At 40.0% G+C, this 24,234-nt stretch overlaps 1 protein-coding gene across 4 annotated transcripts in view; it reads left to right on the top strand.

Moving 5' to 3' along the window:
- Positions 1-24,234, top strand: part of IL1RAPL1 (interleukin 1 receptor accessory protein like 1) — a 652,770-nt gene that overhangs the window by 465,571 nt on the left and 162,965 nt on the right. For all 4 annotated transcript variants that reach the window (XM_053386980.1, XM_053386978.1, XM_053386977.1 and 1 more), the window contains exon 6: positions 17,522-17,596. In XM_053386980.1, coding sequence (XP_053242955.1) covers positions 17,522-17,596 — 75 coding nt within the window. The remainder of the gene's footprint in view (positions 1-17,521; positions 17,597-24,234) is intronic.

The following is a 24,234-nucleotide window of genomic DNA, read 5'->3' as shown; positions in this document are numbered from 1 at the left end:
ACTTCCAAACATCCACCATTACATAATTTATCAGTCCAATAATTAGAGGTGTTGTCCTTGTATAAGCATGAGAATAATAGTTGTCCAGTATGAAATCCAGCACAACAGTTGTGTCAGTAGAAGCTTGTTGTGCAACAGGAGATATTGAGGCTAAAGAAGACTGTTGCGCAACCAGCTATGAGAACCATACTAACTTTCTGTGTCTTGTCTTGCACAGGCCATTCTGCTAGTACACCTATTACACTGCTATGACACTTCAACTTAGCACTGTGTTGAATTCTTCCCTCTGTATATTAAGTGGTATATAAATATTATTAAAAAGGTAAAGGGACCCCTGACCATTAGGCCTAGTCATGACCGACTCTGGGGTTCTGGCGCTCATCTCGCTTTATTGGCCGAGGGAGCCGGTGTACAGCTTCCAGGTCATGTGGCCAGCATGACTAAGCCGCTTCTGGCAAACCAGAGCAGCGCACGGAAACGCCGTTTACCTTCCCACTGGAGCGGTACCTATTTATCTACTTGCACTTTGACTTGCTTTCGAACTGCTAGGTTGGCAGGAGCAGGGACTGAGCAACGGGAGCTCACCCCATTGCAGGGATTCAAACCGCCAACCTTCTGATTGGCAAGTCCTGGGCTCTGTGGTTTAACCCACAGCGCCACCCGCATCCCTATAAATATTACTGAGCAACAAATAATAAACCAAAGACAAAGGAAATCATTTCACAGTTTTATGTAAGAGTTATAACTCAAACTAAAAATAAAATACATGGGATGAACAATACCCCAAAACCACACCATCTAGAAGAGAGAGGTTGCGCTTCTGAATACCAGTTGCTGAAAACCACAGGAGAGGACAATGTTCTTTTGCTTGAATCTCATTTGCTGATTTCCCACAGGCAACTGTTTGGCCACTGTAAGAACAGGGTGCCGGACTAGGTGGGCCATTAGCCTGATCCAGCTGGGTCTTCTTATCAAAGATTGCAAATGCTCAAAAAATCTTTTGGGAAATCCTTAAGGGGGAAACATGCCCATCCAAAAGCAGCCCCATAAAAATTCGGTGGCATGTGCTGGAATGGGGTGTGGGAATGAAAGGTTGGAGGGCAGTAAATTGTAGTAGTTGGAACAGGGTGACACAGGCGCATAGATAAAAAGAATAGAAAAGTATAGAAAATACCTTCGCATAGTCTGGAGGGGCCACAGTTATAACACTGAAAACTGCCCACAGAGAAATGGAGAAATCAAATTTTTTCATTGTAGTTGGAATTGGCACCAGTTTAGCCATGCCCCAAAACACACACACCCTTTAGAAAAGCTCCTAAAACATGCAAATAAGCAACATGCATCTTCAATAGACACTGAATGCAAACTGACTTGCTGAGGAAGGAAAATCTGGGTTGGAAAGAAAAGGAAATGGAGTAGCTGGAACTATTAACTGAAGTATTCCACCCTCCAACATTTTGTGGTACTTATAACCTGATCTATTATTCTTCCTTCAATAATGAGGAATTAATCTTATCTGCATTTCAATTATATTTCATTCTACCTTTCCTATATTCACCTACCACTATCTTACTGGTGTACTATTTTTGAAATTGTTTTAAAATATATGAGATAATAGGTACTTATCCACAGCAGTACTGGTAACCTTAATTTAAAAAAAAAACACAACACACATTTTAGTTCCATAAATATATTTTTCTTTGAACAGTACCTTACCCTCCTTCAGCATCACTTCAGATTTTATCTCCCCTCTCTTTTAAAAAAGATGTTCCAATAGGTCCTGCCCCCCCCACCCCCGCCATTGCCTTTGGAATGAAATTGATTCACCCAACACTCTGGGTGATCCAGTGTAGTTAATTTCATTACTTTGCTGATTTATATGGGACCAGGGGAAGCTGCTGCAATTAGGAATTAGAAAAACAGAGTGCAGGATTTGCAGTTGCAGCAAGGCTCCTCTCCTCATTCATACAATTATCAAGATATTGATGCTGGACTAGGACTAAGCCTGCAGTTATGCTAAAGGATATATTGCTCCTGTTTTTCTAAATAAATAATTTCTTTGCACACAACCCAATTTTTACTAGTAATGGGCCCCTTAGCTCAATTTAAAATCAGCTCATAATTTAGCAACATTATTAGTGGATGCTCTCTATTTTCAAAGAGTTACGGTATCTCCTAGTTCACTTTGTTGGCGCAGTGCTTTTGCTTTAATTGTTGTTGTTAAACAGCACCACAATTTTTCAGTAATTTTTAACTGCCCCTCAGTAATTGCATCTTTTTTGTGTGTGCAAGTCCTGGCCATTAATCACTGTGGGAAAATTTTCATTGAATGATTCTGTTAAGTCACCAGGGAACTGCAGAACACCTGTTACTTCAGGTCACAACTATGGAGAGCTCCTGGATGTAGGGACTCAAAATTCTGTGAATGTATGAAAATAAGAAGAATCCTACTGGGTCAGGCCAATGGTCCATCTAGTCTACAATTCTGTTTCCACAGTGGCCAACCAGTTGCCTATGCAAAAACACTCTTGCCATGTGTGGTCTCCAACAAAACATGTCTGAACACCCTCAAAGCAGCTCAGCAGCCTGAATATATTAGGGTCCCCGAGGGATTTTTCTTGTTTCCTTTCCCATATGACACAATTTGGAACAATTGTCAGGGGATTTTGGGTGAAGTGCCATCAGTATGCTGATGACACCCAGGTCTATCACTCTTTCCCATCAGAATCAGATGGACCAGATGGGGACTAAGAATCTCAAGATGAATCCCAGCAAGATGAAGGTACTATGGATCAGCAGTATGGGAATTGGGTGATCAGCCTCTTCTGGATGGGATTACACTTCCCTTGCCTTGAGGGACCAGGTGTGTAGTCTGACAGTACTCCTTAATTTCACTTTGTCACTGGATGCTTGTGGACACAGTGGCACAGAGTACCTGTTGCCACCTATGGCTAGTTCACCAACTGCAGCCATTCCTGGATAGAGGTCACTTGATCACAGCTATTCAAGCCCAACCAAGCAACTAATTAATGTACTCTACATGGGGTTGCCCTTTAACACAATTTAGAGATTGCATCTACTACAGAATGCATCTATGCTACCTGGCACCATCTCTTGAGAGATATTCACTGACCCCCCATTCAATACTGCACCTAAGGGTGCTGGTATTGACTTACACAGCTCTAAATAGTTTGGAACTCAGTTTTCTGAAGCAGTGCCTCTCCCTGTACTTTGAGTTAAGATCTGCTGGGGAGACATTTGTGGCCATACTATTACCTAGTGAGTTCTGTCTGATCAGAACTTGGAACAGGGCCTTCTTGGTGGTACCACCCTGATTTTGGAACCATCTTCTGCCAAATATTATGCAGCCAATGAGGTTTTGAAACTTTTTTTGCTAGGCCTTCTTATGTTCAGATTTAGGTAGTTATTGTGGCAGATGGAAGAAGGTTGGGTTGCTTTGCATTTGATTCTGATGTATCTGGATGTGTTGGATTGATTTTACAGGATACTTTGTTGCAAAATAGATCCCACAAAAGAGTAATTTAAAAAGACAGTTTCACCTGTGCCCTGATCCAGGCTTTCTAGCTACAGTCTTATGGATCAGACTGTCCAGAACCTGGATGAAAGCAAGCTATTTTGAAACACTGTTGAAAACTCACTGGTACAAGCATGTGCAGAGTCATTTATTGCATTCAAAGTTTGGGAAGAACTTCTTGGGGAAATGAGTGGCACAACTTCATAATACATAATAATGTTGATGCATTACAAGCAAATGTGCATTTTGAACCAGGTAATGCCGTACTTTTCTGTCTATAAGACGGGCCTATAATTTAAGAAAATGTGGGGGGAGATGGCTATATTTCCAGAGTTGCTGAGCTTTTTTGGGGGGGGGGAGGATTGCCTACAGTTGCTGAGCTTTTGGGGGGGATTGCTTTGGGGAAAGATTGCACAGAATTGTTGGGGTTTTGTGGGGGATTGCCCAAGGTTCTTGAGCTTTTGGAGGGTGCAGAAAATCACTAAACCTAAAGACAAGAGCTCAGCATCGCTTGCGTCGCAGAAGCCGACAAGCACCTGCCCATTGGCAAACACAAGCTGGAAACCAAACACCAAATTGCCGCAGCGGCAGCCAATCCAAGGCAGCCCTTGACGCAGCAACCAATCTCCTGCCCAGTTAATGCAGGAGCAGCCAATCCAAGGCAACAATCACTCACCAAATCACCGCTAACAAGCTGCAGCTTGCGGCTGCAACCAATCACCCAGACCCTCAATGTACTGCCCGTGTATTAGATGAGCACCTTTTTTAAACACTATTTTGGAGTAAAAAAACCCTCGTCTAATACACGGGGAAAGTATGGTAATTACAAACTCTTGGAACATCACTAATAGGTAAAGGTAAAGGACACAGACAGCTTTCTGGGTCATGTGACTAAACCGCTTGTGGTGCAACGGAACACCGTGATGGAAACCAGAGCGCACAGAAACTAGGTTTACCTTCCCATGACAGTGGTTACCTATTTATCTACTTGCACTGGTGTGCTTTCGAATTGCTAGGTTGGCAGGAGCTACAACAGAGTAATGGGAGCTCATCACGTCACGGGGATTCAAACCGCCAACATTCTGATTGGCAAGCCCATGAGACTCAGTGGTTTAGACCACAGCGCTACATGCATCTCCAACATAACTAATATAGGGGTGGAGAAGGAGTTTGTTTGGTCTGTTTTTCATAGCAGACTGATCCAATCTGACTCTTCCAAACTTGCTTGTGTGGCAGCACACAATTCCCAGTTTTATTTCCCTGTTAAATTTTGTGATACAGTTTTGGTGTACAAAACATGGACACACAAAAAATGGTTTTAAGCATACATCTAAGTACAAGAATGGCTTTCAGGAGAGTGAATAGTATCAACTTTGATTGAGCAGAAGGATAACAGGAAAGATGTGGTGCAAATCAGCTTTGATAATGGGATTATTCAAGACTCTGCAGTTAATGTGATATAGTCGTGGGGATCTGTGGAAAGAATTCAAAGAAAGTTGGCTGTCTCTTAAAAAAACCCAGATCTCGGGGTATGAGTGTATCTGACTGCTTCCAGTTGTCATGCGATGTTTACAAAATGTTTTTGGACATGGGGAAACCAGGTTCAAATCCCTGCAGAGCCAAAAAGCTCATATCGCTGCCCTTAGGCAAGTCACAGTCTCTCAGCATAGTCACTTACTTCTCAAGCTTATTGTGAGGATAAACAAGATATGAATGCTAAAGCAATTCCAAAGCAATTTGTACACTGAAAAATGTCATTGAAATGATAAATAGTGGTAATATATTATGCAGCAGAGTTGCAGTGATAGAACTTTTGCTGTTGGGGGGGCATTTAAGTGGAGAGTTTTGGAGAAGAAGCTTAGTTTACAGGTTTTGATAGATTAATTAGATTAAGATGCATTTCACTGTATGATAAGATAATGGTAAGCAGCACCAAAATTACCAGGAATAGTAATTTCTGAAGAAGTGTGCATGCACACGAAAGCTCATACCAATAACAAAGTTAGTTGGTCTGTAAGGTGCTACTGGAAGGATTTTTTTTTTAGTAATTTCTGATCACTGATATGTGTTCAGCAGTAGCACATAGACAGTTCTAGTCTTCTATAGATTTAGTATTCAAGTGTTTACCTTTCACAAACTCCAAAGCACCACTGACACTCAAGGTACCATAATATGGCAGTGTGGTATAGCTGTTAGAATGTTGGACTAGGATCTGGGTTATCAGAGTTTGAATCCCCCCAAGCCATGAAGCTCATTGAGTGACCTAGGATTAGTCACTGCCTCTTAGCCTAGCCTACCTCACAGGATTGTTGTGAGGGTAAAATGAGGAGTGAGAGAACTATTTATACTATATTGAGCTTCTTAGAGAAAATGTGTGGTATCGGTGTCATAAATGCATATTATAGATGCTGCTATATTCCTTAAAATGCTAAGGTATTACAGTGGTACCTCGGGTTAAGAACTTAATTCGTTCTGGAGGTCTGTTCTTAACCTGAAACTTTTCTTAACATGAGGTACAACTTTAGCTAATGGGGCCTCCCACTGCCGCCACGCGATTTCTGTTCTCAACCTGAAGCACTATTTCTGGGTTAGCGGAGTCTGTAACCTGAAGCGTCTGTAACCCGAGGTACCACTGTATTAGGAATGCCATTGTACACACTGGCAAAGCTCTCACAGACACTGTTTCTGCCGTTCCTGTGATAAGGGTAAAAGTGTGGGTAAACCCTTGATTTCTCACTTACTGAGAGGGGGCACTGTGCTGTGGCAAGTGATAATATTTCACCTCTTTTCTCACACAAATGATTGCATTCTTGTGGGCCTGGCTGTTTGGTCATCCTATACCCTCAGACCTGTCCAGCTCATGGAGGCTGAGCTGTTTTGGGCCCCCCAATATCTTTTGCATTGTTCATGGTCACAGACCCCCATCCCACTCCACGGTGCTAACACAATCACAGTCCTATCATGCATGGTGATTTCAGAGAGAATTCTATATGGAATTAAATACCCATATAAATACACACAAACCCTTCTGCCCATTCTGAATGTGACTTTACAATCTGTCCTATGCATGTTTACTTATTCCCACTGTGAGCAATAGTGTACTCCAAATTCAATGTGTGTGTGACATCAGTTGTTCAGCATAATCCTAAGCATGTGCACTCAGAAATAGGTCTGAATCCTATACATGTTTACTTCAATCCTGCTTTGTTCAGTGGGGTTTACTTGTAGGAAAGTGTGGAGCACTAGAAGAAAGCTGTCAAGGCTTGAAAAACTGTGCTGTTGTTTTTGGAATGCAGAAACAAAAACTTCATTTAATATACTATGTTTTGTTTTTGGTGTGGTTTTTTTTTTACTAGCGTATTAGTGTCTTTTTTACTAAACCATTTTGTCTACTGTGAAATTTTGGTTTGGTTTCTTCCACAGCAAAAAAAAAAATCAATTTCATTGTGTAGGGCTTGACCTTCTGTGAATTCCTTTTATCATATAAATCTTGTTTTCTTCAGAACCACAAGGTCCTTTCGGTGCAACTGGGAATAAATTGGTGATTGTGTAACCACCAGTTCCTGTAGCATTTTTGTAGAGCAAGTGCTTACGATTTCTAATCTCAGTCTGTTGCCAAGTAACTGCAGAAAGAGATGCACGCACATTGAAAATAGTATAAGAGCACTCTCCATATTGATTTGATTTCTATAGTAGGTAGTTTTTAAAAGGAGCCCAACTATATTGCTATATGCCACGTTTCCCACTCTTTGGAGAATTACCATTTTGTAGTAACAGTTCTTTTAAAAAACACACCACACAGACACTATAACAGATGTTTCTTCCCACTGCCCTGTAACAATAGAGAACTGCCGAGAGACCCAAAAAACAAGTATTCCTGAGGGGCTGAGACTTCAGAAAGTGTTTAGATAAGGATTATGCAGGGTTAAAGCCATCTTTGACTGGATGACTGCCTTGATAAGCCATGTGTATATACTTTTGTGTGTATAGCATAGCATATACAGAAGGAGAACCTTATGATAAATTGTGGGGGCATGTGATGCTATTTATCATTTACCTTTGCCTGCCTCATCTGCACTTGAGAAGCTGATCTGTTTCTCCTGGGATTTATGCTAACCTTCCAGGACTGAGCACACAAAAAAAGAACAGCTGCCTTGTTTTTGCTTGGTTGCTTAAACCAAAACAAAACAAAAAAACCAAAAACCATACAAGCCAAAAATTTGAATTTTCCCCTCATTTTCTACTCTATAAGAGGAAAGCATCAACAGTCAGGTGTTGTTTTTCCCCCGCCCACCATCCTAGCTATGCTAATGATTGTATATTACAAAGCTTCACAACTCCTCAGTTGGTTTGCAGAGTTATGTGCCATAAATGGATGTACAGTCATTGACAGTTAAATAAGAATATGTGAGGGCTTTGATCTTTGCAAATTGGTATATCAAATGCCCTGATCCTCATCTCTTGAAGAAGTGTGTGGATCAGAACTAATTTTCAACAGATTTCATACTCTTCCAAACGATGGAGGATGAAGCTATCAGTGGACTATAAGCATGAGGTCTATGTTCTTCATCCCCATTTGGAGTAAGTGTGCCTCTGAAAACCATTTGTGGGTAGTCATAAGTGGTAAGAGTGCTGTCACAATCAGGTACTTCTTGTTGGCTCCCATGTCATGGACTGGCTAGATGCAGAGGAGTGGTGACCAGCTGAAGAAGAAGCCAGGGAATTGGTGGTGGGATGACAATGAGTGGTCATAGAGAGAAGAGGGGACAGACTGGGAGGAGAAAGTGTCAGAAGATCAAAAGGCAACAGAGTTAAGTGAGCAGTAAGAAGCTGGGGCATTAAACAGTCCTGATTCATAGGTAGCAGCAACTGTATTAATTCCCATAACCGTCACTCGCTGTCAAAGCACTTAGAACACCTGGTGCCCTCAGATTCAGCCAGCATAGCTAATGGATGGTGATGATGGGAGTTGTAGGCCACCAGGTAGGGGGATACTGCTTCATGAGGTAAGCAGTGGAACATCTGAAGGATGGGGTGAGCATTGTGAAAACCTTTACTTCTCCAGTGCCTCTTGTATCAGGAACCCAACATTCTTTGAGGCAGCAGCAGTAGCCCTGGTAAATAAACCTTACTCTGTGAGAGACTGAGTTCTGACTGCAGCAACATGCATTTCAGGGCAAGCTCATCTCCCAGGCTTTCATAAGCAGCAGCAGTTGGAACTGGGATGTCTGAAAACTTTAAGGGACGTAAATTTGTATGCACATACAATCCTTCCTGGTAACTCATGTGTTTTATTGTATTTAAAATAAATTGTAAATTGCCTAAAACTTCAGAAGGTGGGGTATAAATATGCAAATCAATTAGTAGTGGTGATAAATAAATGAATATGGACCAACACTTATAAAAGGCTGGAATATTTTTACTTATTTATATTCTTCAGCCTTCTGCTTTTGATATGCACAGAACCACATCTGTTCACAGATTCATCAGAATGATGATGGCACCTTGACACAATTTGATTGTGAAAGATGGGGCAGAAATGATAAAAAAATACTAGATGGAAGTTGGGAAATAATGTGTGAAATCAAGGGAAGGGGTCATAGGCTGCTTATCTGCTTCCACGTGTTCATTGGACATAAACTTGTTTGAACAGGGATATTAAAGGGCCTTACAGAAACAAACAAACAAACAAACACCTTAGTTGTGATAACTGTACGTATGTATAAAAATACATAGTTAGGCACTTGTGGGTTCCACACAGTCCTATAACCCTCCTTTAAGTGGGCTGTCAGAATTGCACAGCACAAGAGAAGTGTCCATTTGTTTCCCTCTGCACACGAGTCATGCTTTAGTGAAGCAATTTGACATGCAGCTCTGCTACTTCCATTTAATCCTGTTGTTCCTACTCAGTGATAGAAAACAAGATACACAATAAATCCAGAGAAAACAGAAATAGCCCAGTGTTTCACTCCCAAACATTTCACGGATAAGAAGTTACAACAGGAAGATAAGCAAAAAGGCAACTCAAAGCTCCAGCTAAGAATGGGGTGTGTGGAAAGGCCTTTGCTTTCAGCAATGATTGATGTGAGCATTTTGTGACCACTTTAGACTTTTCTTTTTTTTTCTTTTTTACATTAAATTCAAGGCAGTGGAGAGGTAAAATCTTAGTACACATTTCTGATAGAGAAATAAAGCCTGCTATAGCCTCCTTCTAACAGGTATGGCAGCAAAGAACTACATTACTTGCAAAAGAGTGACTGGGTAGCTTTATGAAGAACGTCTTCGCACAGTTGAGTATCTCCTTTGGACCTAGCAATGTGGATTTCCATAGTGTTTTATTAATGTGGGGGCAGGGTGTGGAATACAAATGAACTGAAGGAATTGAAAGCTGAAACAAACTGCATGGCCAACAATTCTGGCATTTAAAATTAAGATTTTTATTCATTCATTTTCCAAACAATGTTTCACACAAATCACTATATAAGGGGGGGGGGGAGACAACTAAGGAAAAGGTGGAACAGGGAGCAAGGGAAGGAGATGAGGGGGGTGAGTACTCAATAGAATTAAGTCCTGTTAGCACACTAGTTCTATTCTAACCAGTCCAAGAACGCACTGAGTTACATGGTATGATTTCACAAACAGGTTTAGAAATTCCAGCGAAAGCAAAGATCAGGAGAAGTAGAATTCAGGACAGAGGGGGGAAAGGGGATAAGTGAAGGAACATAAGAGGGGCGTTTCTCATATCTCTGGCTTTTAAATATTTCTGATATTCTAGTAGACATAGGCATCACCTCCTGTTAACAAGGCAGTGAAACGTCTATACACTGAAAAGGATATGGTCCCCTCACCCTTTTTGTCAATTTATGACATTGATAACTTGCACAGACATTTGTGGTCAGCTGGCTCTACCAGGGAACCTATCACACTTCCGGTCTTGACAGTCCACATAAGACTTCATTTGGCTCTAGCCTTCTGCAGAGGCAACATCTTTATCTATCTCTTAGGAGGAACACAGGTCAGACTGCAGGCTGCGCTTTGAACTGTCCAAGGTCCTGTTCTTTTCTGCTCTGTGCTTTGATGTGCATTCACCTGTTCCACTAATGTTCAATGCCCCACAGAACTGGACAGATCAGGAGCAGACAGAATGCCAGTGTAGGGATTTAAGGTGCAAAACTACTTGATCAAAGCAAGGAAGGGATGGAATCGTTTGACTGCAGAATGCTAGATACATGTAAGCAGACCAAGATGGCACCACAGAAGACCAGAGAGAAAAGGACTGCAGTGGTCTAGGTGAGAGGTTGCCAGTGTATGAGCTGAAATTTTTGCTCAGCAGACAGATTCTCCTTTACTCTCAGAATTCTTTAAGCTGCATGGTGGTCTGCCTACAGGATGAGTTGGAATTGCGCCTATTCATCCTGCCTTTGGCTCCGTTGCCTGTCTGATCCACATCCCATGAGCATGTGGAGCTACAGGAAGGGCAAGTAGTTAAATCAACCTAAGCCACCCAACCTCGTTTGCCCAGGATTACAATTCCACCTTTGAAAAGTAACTGTTCTATGTTGCAGACTACTAAATACAAGCAAGTTTGTGGAGAGTTCACTTCCTGCTCTCAAAAAAAAAAAAAAAAAGAGGGGGGAAAGGAATGCTGAGCAGATATAATTTACAGAAAGTTACCAGCTTAATGATGTAATGCTGAGTGTCAGTTAGAGCTAGTTCAGTATAATAGTATCTGCTCTATTATATTTAAGAGAATTGGAAGGACTTAGAAAACAATTAGGTAGTGCAACATTAGCAGTATTACAGTTGGAACGACCATTTTAAGAATGAAGAAAGGGCTTGACTAGACAGATATTCAATTGGCATTGTCATGACAAGCAGTACATTGCATTAAATAAGACAACTGAATCATGCCATTCCCTTTTTTCATTTTAGTAGATTTACATCACAACCCTTTTCAGGGTGTTGCACTACTTTCTTTGTAACAGTTTTAAGTGTTTTAAGAAATCAGAAGACCTTTTGAATCTTAGGAAAGACTTGCAATACCTTAATTTTTGCTGTACAGTTCAAAAGTTTCATATTTTATTTCAGAGAAGTGGGTTGCATGTTGAAGACAGGGGTTTAAATTATAAGTCAGCTAGAGCCTAACCGGAGACCCTTATGACAGCCACTTAGTTGACAACATTCTCTTCTGGAAAATGGGATAATACAGTGCCCTGCCTTATAAAGCATTGTAGTAATGTACAGTCACCAAAGTGAGAATGGATATAATTCAGATCAGAAGCTTATATAGATGCATTGTGCAAAATCCATAATAAAGTGTTAATCTTGCGCTGCAACATTTGAAGCTAATATATTTCTTCCCATCAGTCTTTGTTGTTTTTGCTGGGTAGCGTTTTTTTTAAAGACAGCATATCCATCTGTGAAGGCACCATTTTGGTTATTGTAGATTTTTAGAGCATTTATCTTTTCCCTGGCCGAGCACTGGGAATTGCTGTGAATGTTCAAGAAGACTAATATAGAAAAGAAGCAATATGTGCAGCCTCCCTTAGTTACTAGACTAGCTCAAATGTCATGTCAGCTTCAATTAGAGATGAGCAGATAATGAGGAATCTCAACATCTGTTTGCACATGTGTTCTCCACCCCAAATACTCCCAACCTGTCCCTGGTCATTAGGGGCCACATTACTTTAAAACTTTGTGAACAGTCATTTGGAAACAGTTTTGCCTACACAGTTCCTACATTTTGTTATGCATTTCTGTCCCCAGTTTTACTGCCAAATACATTTGCATAACAACAGGACCCTTGTTTCTTAATGATTCATCTGTTTCCATGGTGGATTCACTACATGAGCTCTTCAGTTTTCAGCATCCCAGTACCTATTGTCTAAATGAGGTAAAGAGAATGTTATGACTATATGGGTTAGAAATCTAGTATTTATTCAAATTCTCACTGCAACAAAAAAGAAGATGATTATCTGATATATGAACAAGCTGGTAGTAGATGGGAACTTTGTAATAGATTATTTGTTAAAGGTATTTTTGTGGCAGGTGTAAGACACCTGCTACAATCCTAAACCCACTAACCTAGGAGTAAGTCCTGTTTAATTCAACAGGATTTATGAGTAGACACGGTTAGGATTGTGTTGTTAGCCATTCTTAGTCTGTAGGACATAGGTGGTAAATCACCTTGAAGGAAGTTGGTCTGTTTCAGAAATGCTTTGTTTAGCAATTGACTCCCCACTGTTCACTATTCTTATTCAAATGCATGCTCTAGAACTGCTGTTAATTTTTTTAGGGGTGCTAAACTGAAAGAAGAGCAAATTGCATTGTGCTCTACTTTACAGTGCTCTCTTGACACATTAATTATGCACATGATTGCTACTGTTAAGAGTTATGTGCTTTCAACTGTGCACGACTCCCTCTATTCAAATGAATTCATTTATTTTAAATGAATATGTATATACTGTATATATAGGTGATATTTCTGTCACAGCAAGCATTTAGGCTTCCCAGATAGAGCAATCCCCCACTCCACTGCACACTGTTATACAGTTCTCCTGAGCCCCCGTATCCAACTTTGGGAGGGTACATGGAGGGAGAGGGGAGAAGCCCACTTGCACAAGGGGTTTTCCTGACAGGACTTATTATATTAATCCTACCCATAATTTATACGAATCCTAACTGTTCTTACCACCCATTCCTTTTCCTTCCAGACTTGGAGAAAGGTAGATGGGAGGCTGAATATAACATTTAGTGAGGCTAACTATCTTTAATCTATGGCAGGGCTGGCCATCCTGTGGCCTCTCAAATAGTGTTTTACTCCAGTTCCCATGAGCCCCAGGCAGCATTGGCAATGGTTGGGATGATGAGAGTTGCAGTCTAACCTCTGGAAGGACACATGTTGGCCCTGACCAATGGGATAAATATTTTGCGCTATTGGTTGCAATGTCTGTGAAAAGGTATCACTGAGCTCAGTTAAGTTGAGGGCTTTCTGAGATGCGTCTGTGATTCTAAAAAAATTGAATAGGTGAAATAATGTAGAGGCATCATATTAACAAAGGAATGCTGAGTGCAGATGTATAATTAGTTATTCAGATACAGTGGTACCATGGGTTAAGAACTTAATTTGTTCTGGAGGTCTGTTCTTAACCTGAAACTGTTCTTAACCTGAGGTACCACTTTAGCTAATGGGGCCTCCCGCTGCCGCTATGCCGCCGCCACACGATTTCTGGTCTCATCCTGAAGCGAAGTTCTTAACCCAAGGTACTATTTCTGGGTTAGGGGAGTCTGTAACCTGAAGCGTCTGTAACCTGAAGTGTCTGTAACCCAAGGTACCACTGTACATGGATTCTTCTGAGAGCAGGTAATAGACTGGACTGGTCTGTTTGAAGAGATGAGGTGTTTTATGTGTTAAATATTGAATCTATTAAAAATAAAATGTCAATAGAAAATACAGCGGCATTTTTATCAAGCCAATCTATATCTGTATACTTACCGTATGTCAGTTTCACAAGGCCTTTTATGGAATGGAGTAGCTACAGCAAGCCAGAAGGCAAGTATTCTGCTGTATATATGCTAGAACTCAGTAAGATCTTGAGCATCAAGGTCTGGGACCATAGAAACAGAACCTCAAGCCACTACTTCATAGCCTGGTTTCCCTTACAATGACAGGGCTGCTGTAAGGCAGGCTGATGCTACAGATACGTTGTACCTCACACACCAAAAGAGTATTGTGAGGCTAACATCCCTAATCCCTGTGCAGTTTAAAAAGTCTATTATTTTTCACACAGAAAGCTGCCACCTGAGGTCCAAGGCCTCAGGTAAGTAATGTATCAGTTTGTTAAATAAATGGAATTTGTTGTTCCCTATCCTACATGTCCTTTGTACTAGGATTATTCCAGCAGTTGCTTTACCTTTGACAGAAGGTCTGCTTTGAAGCGACTTAAGAGATTTAGAACAGTGGCTGTAGAAATGCTATCTGATAAGGAATAATTGAGCTGAGCTTGACAAAAAAAAGGCAAATCTACATTTAAATGGTATAGTGGACATTCTCTGAAAGATGTCTCTGTGTTGATAAGTTAGAGTCTTTAAACAGAAGATATGACGAATTACTGATAAGGTAGCAGTCAAATTAATGTGTGTGTGTGTTTAAGAAAAAGAATCATATCTAGGTGATTTAATATTTTCTCCAATCAACCAACCCTTCCAAACAAATAACGTAGTTGGAAATAGTGAAGGAAAAGGAGATGAGGAAATGTGTACATGGAAGGATACATGTCTTTGTAAGTAAGACAACAACCCCTCTATGGGTTTTTTTATATGTATAGGGTCCTCACATGACTAAAGGGGAACATCTGAATTTACCACTGTGTACAATTACACAGGATGGGATTGTTAATGGATAAGGGCTTCTGCATGCAGAGAAAAAGGACAAGAACAGGTTAAATTAGGTATGCTGCTTAATTGGGTGTGTTTGTCCTGCACCTGCGACTAGTTAATCATGTGAGAGTGAGTCAGCAAGCCTGTGAGAGTGATTCTTGTGTTTGAAGCAAGTTTGCTCTTGGTTCCTGCCCTTGGCCAGAGCCTAGTCTGTGTTGGAACACTGCAAAGAGGCTGTATGCTGATGGAAAGACTGTATGCTGTATATTACCACTGTGTGTAACCTGTAAGTTATGGAACTGCATTATACTGTCAGTAAAGGGACTGAGCCTAACTAGAACTGTCTGGTGTTTTTCTGTTCCATTGGCACACTCCGTTGGCGTGTTGAATGGGCACTCTGCACATGCTCCAACAGGGATATGCAGCCACTTCCTGCGCTCTTTGGAGATGCTTTGCTCTGAAGCTGCTTCAAGCAGTTTTTATAGGATTTTTAAGAAACGGGAAGCAGCCCTGGGTGCACCTCAAAAGTAGAATGATTGATCCAGTGTTCTGTTTCAACTGCTGGTTTGGCTGAATAAAAAAGACTTCATGCCAAATTATGGAGTAGACTAAAATCCTCAACCATCCTTGATTTTAATTTTAAGTGGGTGCTTTGTGAAAAGTAGTTGGAGCAAAGGTAATTAAAGCAAGGCATGTCTATTTCAAATTAAAGACAGCCCATTATCTAGCGCTATTAAATGATTTCTCATATGTATTGTTACACATAGATAAAAGAAAACATTTTTGCATATCTGTAGATGCTCAGCTACTGTCCTCTGAATATTTTTCCTTCATTCTATTTTGTCCATTCCAGCTACCCACTGGTGGCAGCCATCTCTCAACAGGACCATCACCAATTAAGCCCCTGGCAGCAAAACCGTATCATGACATAGCATCCTTCATTTATTGGCATTTTGAAAGGAGAAAGAAATGCTGCCAGGGAGCTCAACCCACTGCTGAAAGTGACAGCAATGCTTTTGTGTGTGTGTCTTAAGGGGGAAGGAGAGAAACATAAGCCAGCTCCTTGGGAATGGAGACACATCCCCACCACACATTATAACAGGCTTCCTCAAACTCGGCCCTCCAGATGCTTTGAGACTACAATTCCCACAATCCCAGACCACTGGTCCTGCTAGCTAGGGATCAGGGGGTTGTAGGCCAAAAACATCTGGAAGGCCAAATTTGAGGAAGCCTGCATTATAAGAATTTGCCACCATTGCTAATGATTGTAGCAATCTTTAGGAGCCTCTCTTCCCACCAACAAAAACCTGGGGGCAGGGGAACCCTCTGGCTGAATATTTTGGCCTAATACTACTCTGTACTGCAACATTTTATGGCAGGTCCCACTTGATTATTGCATGCACAGTGAAGATTCAAGCAGTTTATCCCTGATAAATTTCAGTTTGCATAGAAGGTGTGACTTTCAAAAAGACTTAAGCTTCAGCAGCTCCCAACTTAGAAATTAAGTGCTGGAAAAAGATAAGGAAATGATGAGTCTTTCATGCTTGGATTTCTTTTAGAGCTTCTCTGCAATGTCTGGCACAGCAGAGGCAGTTTTAGGGTGGTGCAACCACAGCAGTGGCACTGGGAGCCATGCTGCAGGGGACGCCACAACAATGCTGCAGAATGGAGCATGAGAGGTGGGGGGTGCCGAATTTTAGCGTCACACAGGGCAGCATGGGAATTTGAGGACCCAAAGTCCACTACTGGGCCCATCTACATGCTGGTCTAGGTTCTTCAGGGAGGAAGGTTGGGTATAAATTCAATACATTTATATGGGTAACTGTAAAGCTATCATTTAAAAATATGTTTTTAGAGAAGCTGCTCATCTCACATTGAAGGATAATTTATTTTCCTTTGTAAATAAATAAAAAATATAATCAGAGGAAACTTTAAAGTGCCCCCATTTGTGTCAAATTGCCTTGTACACTGATATTTTGGTTTTGACTATTAAATTAATTGAACAAGGAGATAAAAAAGGTTGTAGAATGACACATTTCTGCAAAAAACATTGTGCTGTATACATTTCTTTCTCAAACTACTGCAGCTCTTCCTCACTCCTGTTTATTATTCATCTTAATCTATTTGGAATGCCTTTACTAAAATCACTCCTTTTTTCCCTTTCTCACAAATGCATACCCCCATACTTTAATTCCATATAGTAATTTCCTTCCACCTTCTGTATCAACTCTGAGCCTTCACCACAATTTTCTTCCTTCTTAATTCCACTCTGTATAAATCCATTTGCTTTTGTCCCAACCTGCTTTCTCTGTTTTTTCCCCCCTGGCTTTTTCTGTCATTCCTTCTCTGCATGTAAGATTCACAGTGTATGAAACACTGCAAAACCCTACCAAACTTGTTTGTTCAAAGTGGGACAATAACGGTGTAAGTGCAGAAGACATGCGCCAATGAAAATGTTGTTAAAATCAAAGCAATTGTTAATACTGTTTCAGAAAACACAGGGGACTCCTGTTCTGTTTATTTAAAGTATACCCTGATTTCAGGTGTCAAAATATTCTTATTCAGGAATATTCAGAATGACCATGCTTCTTTTTTTTCTCCCTGCAGCACCACTAACAGAAAAACCACCAAAGCTTTTATATCCTTCAGAGAGTAAACTGACAATTCAGGAAACACAGCTGGGTAAGTTGCATTCAAGAAGTGCTTATGTCTGCTGTGTCTTAATGTTTGATGAAGGCATTAACAATTAAAATTAAAACTAGAGATGACATTGCACTGTGCTTTTGTGCAGATATGTTTGAGGTTAGGTTATAATAATAACACATTTGCATTGATTCTATTGTATTTAATATTATAACTGATCTTTGTTAAACAGCAAGGTGTCATTTTCTTTCCGTAGTTTGCAGTTATTCTGTTTACAAGTAATAGTTAAGGGAAGTTAACTAAAAGTAGAGGAGAAGTCAAACTGAAGAGCTCAGTTGATGTTTTGGGGCTATAACTGCCAATGGTCAGTGTTGATAAGATTTATAGTCCGAAATATTTGGGAAGGCTGTGAGTATTGCAAGTACAGAAGCCAATTTTCCTGATGATTCTGAGAACTACATGGTTTGTTGACTTTGAACCAAAGGTACTGAATTTTTATTTTACCCATACATGGACATTTAAGCTATATTAAGGCATACTTTCATACTTCCAAAAGAGCATTTACTTTGTTCATTTTGTCAGATTATAACTGAATTTCAATGGTTTGTAATTCACTGTGAAATTCCCTGCGTTATGTTTGTGATTCTTTGGTAATAGAGTGTTGTCACCACTGCTATCTAATTTTTAATGCTATCTTCCACTGCCATGGCAGATCTAGGCTATGTTAGTAGCATTTAATGAATGTGGTTTTTGGGTCTTTGTCATATGTTCACTTGGAAACTACAGGTTATTACTTATCTTAAGACTAATTCTCAACTTTTTTTCATAGTAAAGGCCTTACATGGTGGGCTTTAGCACCATTTCAAAGCATCTATTTTTACATATAGAGCCATTTGTGAAAGCACCCTCTGCTTAAAAACCTGAAAAGTTAACTTCCTCAGAAAAAACACTACCCTTATGATATTACCATCTCAATATTGTCAGAATAGGGCTTCAATATACATTAGATTGTTTAAAGAAAATAATATATGTTGGTAGTCAGTTGCACTTTCTATAATATTATGTCTTTTTAAAAGAACAAGCAATGATTTATTCTAGCCTTGTATGTGATCATATCAATGGAATTTATGCATCTGCCTGACTTTGCAGAGTACAAGTTTGCCTTCTAAATATTACCATTGATGTTTTGTTGTATTACTATGATGACTCTTGTGTTTAACTGCATACCATCTGTCTTACTTAATTATGATCAAGGAATGTGAAATATTAGACGACATCTTAGGCATCTTTGAAGCATTACTAGATTGGCAAATTATAATTAAGCTGGTACTAATTTCTGACTCCAAACAGTTAATTGGCATACTGCAAGTTCCTGTTTGGCTTCTGAGTTCTGCAGTTCTAGGTGTGTTAAAGATAAATTATTACGGCCGTATTCTCATATGTGTGGACAGCGCCGGAAGTTCTGAACCTGACCTGAGAAGCACTATTCTCTTTACAATGGGAAGGCACATTTTTATAAACTTACCACAGAACATAAGAAAGCATTGGGTTTGCAATGGCTAGTCCTATGAGAGGTAGAAATATGTCTAACCTTTTGATCAGAAAGCATTTGTTGAAGTAGTAGCTCACTGTGGGTCTGATCAAATGCATACTGCAAATATTAAAATTTCAGATAAAAGGAAAATTCTGGAAATTCTGTTTCCAATGAAGCACATACGTCATGTAGAAAAGCAACATGGTAAATAATACATTAATTAAGGCCAGTTTGAAAATAAATCTATCAAAATGTGTAAACAGAATGTATAAACCATATGTACTAACTCTCTTGAACAGGTTTCAATCAAGTTCTGACAGGAAAGCTAATGGAGGTCAAGAATAAGATAATATAAGCTCTTCTCCGCTTTTACTAAGTGGTTCATTTGAATTAATCAATATCTGTGTTTAAATAATGCATTTAGGATTTGAGTTGCAGAGGAGCTTTTAATAATACACATGGTTATTTTCTACTCAAGAGGATCAACCTCTCAATATTTGGTTTGTTTGTTTTTACTGCTACAAGGAATAGGTGAATGCTTAAGACACCAAGCTGTCTGTGAAAACATATGAGAAAATTGTAAGAGAAAATTGTGGAGTAGGGTTTCATAGAAATCTGTCTTGTATCTTTCTTCAACCGCTTCCCTCACTGAGGCAGAATTATAAAGCAGTTAGTTGTGGCAGGCCAAACAAAACTCCCCAATGGCCATGCAGTTTATAGAAACAACAAAATAAGTTTCCCCTGGCACGAGTTTTGCTCCACTTCACTAGACAAGACAGCACAAAGATGTCATCATCTTTTAGGAAATAGTCTCAGTTTTGCTTCCAAAGGAGGTGCCTAAAAACCTTTTCTGAAACCAAAGAAGACAGAGAAAATTAGATTCACTTTCCCACAGACAACCTAAACAGACAACCTAAAGCACAGCCTGCATTCTTTCACATCTCAGCCTAAATGAAAAAAGAGTTGGAGTTGTGCTCTTTGTCACTTTTCTTTTCTTTTTTAGCTGCTTGGAACCTCCTGCTTAAAGCTGGAGCATAGGTAACAATATTTTCAAAACACCCCACTAGTCCAAGGATTGCATTAGATAAAGGCTGGAAAACCTGTGGACCCTCCAGATTTTGCTGGACTAAACAAAAGCAAGGATTTTCAACAATCTTCATGGTGGAAACGCAACATCTAATTATTTGGGGCATGGGCATTCAGTGGGGTTTACCATCAGTACACAAGGTACCTGTGGGTTTATGATTTTTCCCTTTCTCTTAAATGAAAACATTTGCTTTAAGCAACAAAGCTGCAATGAGCTGAGTTCTGCTCCATACACAATGGTACAACAGGGATGACACTACATCATGAAACATCAGTAAACTTATCTTCAGATAAAAGGGGAGGGGGACTTGAAACCCTCTACTGCCTTGTGCAGTAATAGAAAGGTCCCCAGGCTATTCCAACTACAATGGCAGCAACCTTCATCAGTCTACCAGGATACCATTCTGGTAAGCCTAATGAAATAGCTGAAAGGTAGCTCAGCTGCACCAGAGTGTAGACAAAGGGAGAGTTAAACAGAGAAGAGTGTCCAAACTAAGCAGGTAGACACTGCCAGGATGAGGAGGAGCAAAGGAACCTGACTGAGAGAAGAGGTGCCCAATAGGAAAAAGCCCAGCACAGAACCAATGCGTGGTTCCTTCTTTACAGAAGGAATTCGAACAAGGAGGAAGTTGTTGGACATCTGTTATCACTGTGCAGCTGCGTGGAGTCACAGGACTCTGTTTACATTCCAGAGACCTTCAAGTCTCACAGGAAAGGGAGGCGGGATGTGACGTTAGTGGTTTCCTGTTTCCTTTGTTCAGTTGCTCTCTGCTTTCATAGAGAGAGGATGTATTTTCTGTTCTGCGTAGTTTAGAAATAAAACTCTTTACAATGTAGCCAAACCTCTTGTCTCTTCCCTGTGCTGGGAACCCTGCTGGATAGAATGTGCTTGAGGCCTTATCAAAGGCTCAGGTCATTAAACACATCGGAGGCGATTTCAAAGGCTCAGCTCGGAGGAAGATGAGGCCTTATCGGCTTGGCCGAGCGGAGTTCCGACACAGAGCACCTGGGTTAGTGGGAAGGAGGCATCCACTATAATTTCCTACAGTGGGAGAAGGAGCAGGAGGATTTATTGGCAGACTTAATACCATAGTCTCAGCTCAGCTATAGGTGCATATGTTTAGGAAGTCCTTTGGGCAGAAACTTTCTTTACCCAAGCTATGCACATTCAAAGTACACATTCCACCACCATCCCTCAAAGAATTCTGGGCAATGTAGTTCACAGCCACACTTAAGAAACTACGGTGCTCAGAATTCTTTGGAGGGGAAAATGTGTGCTTTGAATGTGGTTTTAAAGCATTATGTATTTGCAGTCCCAGTATCAGTGATGTGAATCATACTCACTTCAAAGTAAGAACCGCAACTTAACATTAGTATGAGTCAGAACTCTGAATTTATTTTTTTTAACTATAGAAACGGTTTAACTCAGCAATCTTTCTACAGATAATTAAGGTTCTACAAATAATTACAATTCATTATAAATCTATTGCTTACATTTATAAGTTCATATGGCATCTCAGCTTTTTGTATGAGCTTAAAATCATGTTGTTAATAAGTTTGTTCCTTCAACAAATTATCATTACTTCATTAATTGGAAATTTACAGTTGATTAGTAAATTAGCAACTGAAACCTTTGAGGAAGATTAATAAATTCTAAAATTCTAAGAAGATAAATAGAAAGAAATACTCTTAACAATTCAGTTCACTAAGTTGGACTCAGTAAACTTTTTTTCCCCTACTTTTGATATTTGCGGTACAATTTTAACATAGAAGCGCCATGAAAATGGGTCGTTTTAAAAGCAATTGCCATTTCACTTTTAGCAGAGGAGCTGAAGGATAGATTGTAAATAAAAGCAGACTCAGCACTAAACACACTACTTTAAATTAGATACAAATCTTTCATTCTCGAGTGGTGTGAAGGAAAATAAGTCTTAGAAAAAAGGATGGATTCTCTCTGTTCAGTAACTGCTGTGTATGAAATCTATGCTGACCTTGATTCAGGCACCTATGGGAAGTCTCACCGTCCCAGTTTACTTGGACAGCAAATTGAAAGGGTACCATCTAACCTTGAGATTTCAGGATCATAGAATCACAGAATCGAAAAATTGTAGAGTTGGAAGGGATCCCGGGGGTCATCTAGTCCAACCCCCTGCAATGCAGCAGTCTCAGCTAGATCATACATGACAGATGGTCATCCAACCTCTGCTTAAAAACCTCCAAGGAAGGAGAGTCCACCACCTCTTTCGGAAGTCTGTTCCATTGTTGAACAGATCTTACTGTCAAAAACTTATTCCTGATGTTTATGTTCCTATATTCAATTCTGATCTAAGTTTATGTAATAAAAAAGAAATACTTTCAAATCAGGCTTTCTTGCTTGCTTGCTTGCTTTCTGATTTTGCTAGCCTGGTCACTTTACAATCCTTCATTTCCTTTCTTTACTTTTCAACTGAAACACTACTTTGCCTGCAATAAACTCTTGCCAGGTGCGCCAGTGTCTGCATGCTACCAAATGCATCCATTTTTGCAGGACATTTTCTCTTCACACATAGCCACAAATATCTGCTTTCCCCAAGTCCAAATGTAGCTAGAGATGAAATATTTGTCAAACATTGATTAAAGTGCATCGTATAAATCACAGCTTCCTAGGAGAGCACTGATTTCCTTATGCAAGAAGCTCATGATTTATGGTTTGTATCCTTTAATATTGGGAAATAATGTTAGTAGCTGGCCCTTGTCATGAATATAAATCACAGGCCTAGTTCACATGGTCAACTTTGTCTCCTAGTGATGTCCTCTGAGTGTCCCCAGGAACACGTTGCACTGAGAATGTATTATCTGAATCAAGATCTGTTGGGATGCAGCAGCTGCCCTTTCTGCTATTATTGCAGTTACAAAAGCTGTGGCGGCAACTACAAAGTGGCTGATTAATATAATGAAATGTATTCCAGAGTCATATGGCAAGTATTTTGAACTAGCTTGTGTTCCTTTGGGGTGCTGCATAGCAGCTAGTTTTTCTGAATCCCCGAAGTTTTCATGAAGTTATCCCTGATTGGAAGTTCTGATAAAATTACAGAACAAGTGGAATAACTAAATCTGAACACTTCATGGTCAGGAGACTTCCTACACGGTGTCAGCAGTTCCTCTGGCACAATGTTTGTATGACCTACAAAGGGAGCTGATTAAGTTTTAATGTATTGATATTGGTCCCTTTGGTCCCTTTTTTAAATAAAAAAAACTTGGCAATGAAATCTTTAGCTCTAATTAAGTAGGAGAAACAATGACCCTTCTAAAGCTGTAACACTTAGAATGATATTTGCACTTGTAAAATGTTTGAAATTTTGTCTGCAAACCACTTCTCATTAAGTGTACGAAGATCTTTGTCAGAGGTCTTAGCGAAGCCGGAGCCATCCAGCGTTTTTTCTTTCCTTGTTGTTACTATTTTTTTAAAGTGTTAATTGGCCTGTCTAAGGCGCAAAAAAAGTTGACTCTGGAGTATTATCTCTCAAATGAATGAAAGATTTGCTGCTGTTGTATGAAACTGTGATTCAGATATATTCCGCTCTGTGTAGTCCTGTAACAATCCAGCAGTCACAACAAGAAATAAAAGCTATGCATGCCCCTTAGGAATCAACTAAACTGACCATTATGGAATGGAGGTAGTGGGCTAAAGGAAGGGGAAATTGTTTGGGATGACTGCTGACAAATGCATGTTCACACAAATGTGTGAAAGTCATGAGATATAATAAGATTTCCAAACTCCTGTAGCTGTTGTCTATCTTGGACAGCTATAAGCAGGAATTCTAGTGAGACATGACCCTTGGTGAAACTATGATGCAATTAGTAGTATTTGATCATTAGTTGAGTGAATTTCTTTGCCAAGAAACAGCTCTATTCATCCTCAATTAATTACAAAGACCTAACCTCAAAAACAAAACTTGGCAGCCGTAAGGAAATCCCCATATCTAGTGAATTATAGGGTAGCTCTGGTAAGGAAACCATTAACGCAATAAATGTAACCACAACGTGCTTTGCATATTGTAGTGCCTCTTGCCTTGCC

The sequence above is a fragment of the Podarcis raffonei genome, chromosome 4, assembly GCF_027172205.1.
Source record: "Podarcis raffonei isolate rPodRaf1 chromosome 4, rPodRaf1.pri, whole genome shotgun sequence".
Lineage (NCBI taxonomy): Eukaryota > Metazoa > Chordata > Lepidosauria > Squamata > Lacertidae > Podarcis > Podarcis raffonei.
This window is presented reverse-complemented; position numbering and strand designations above follow the sequence as displayed.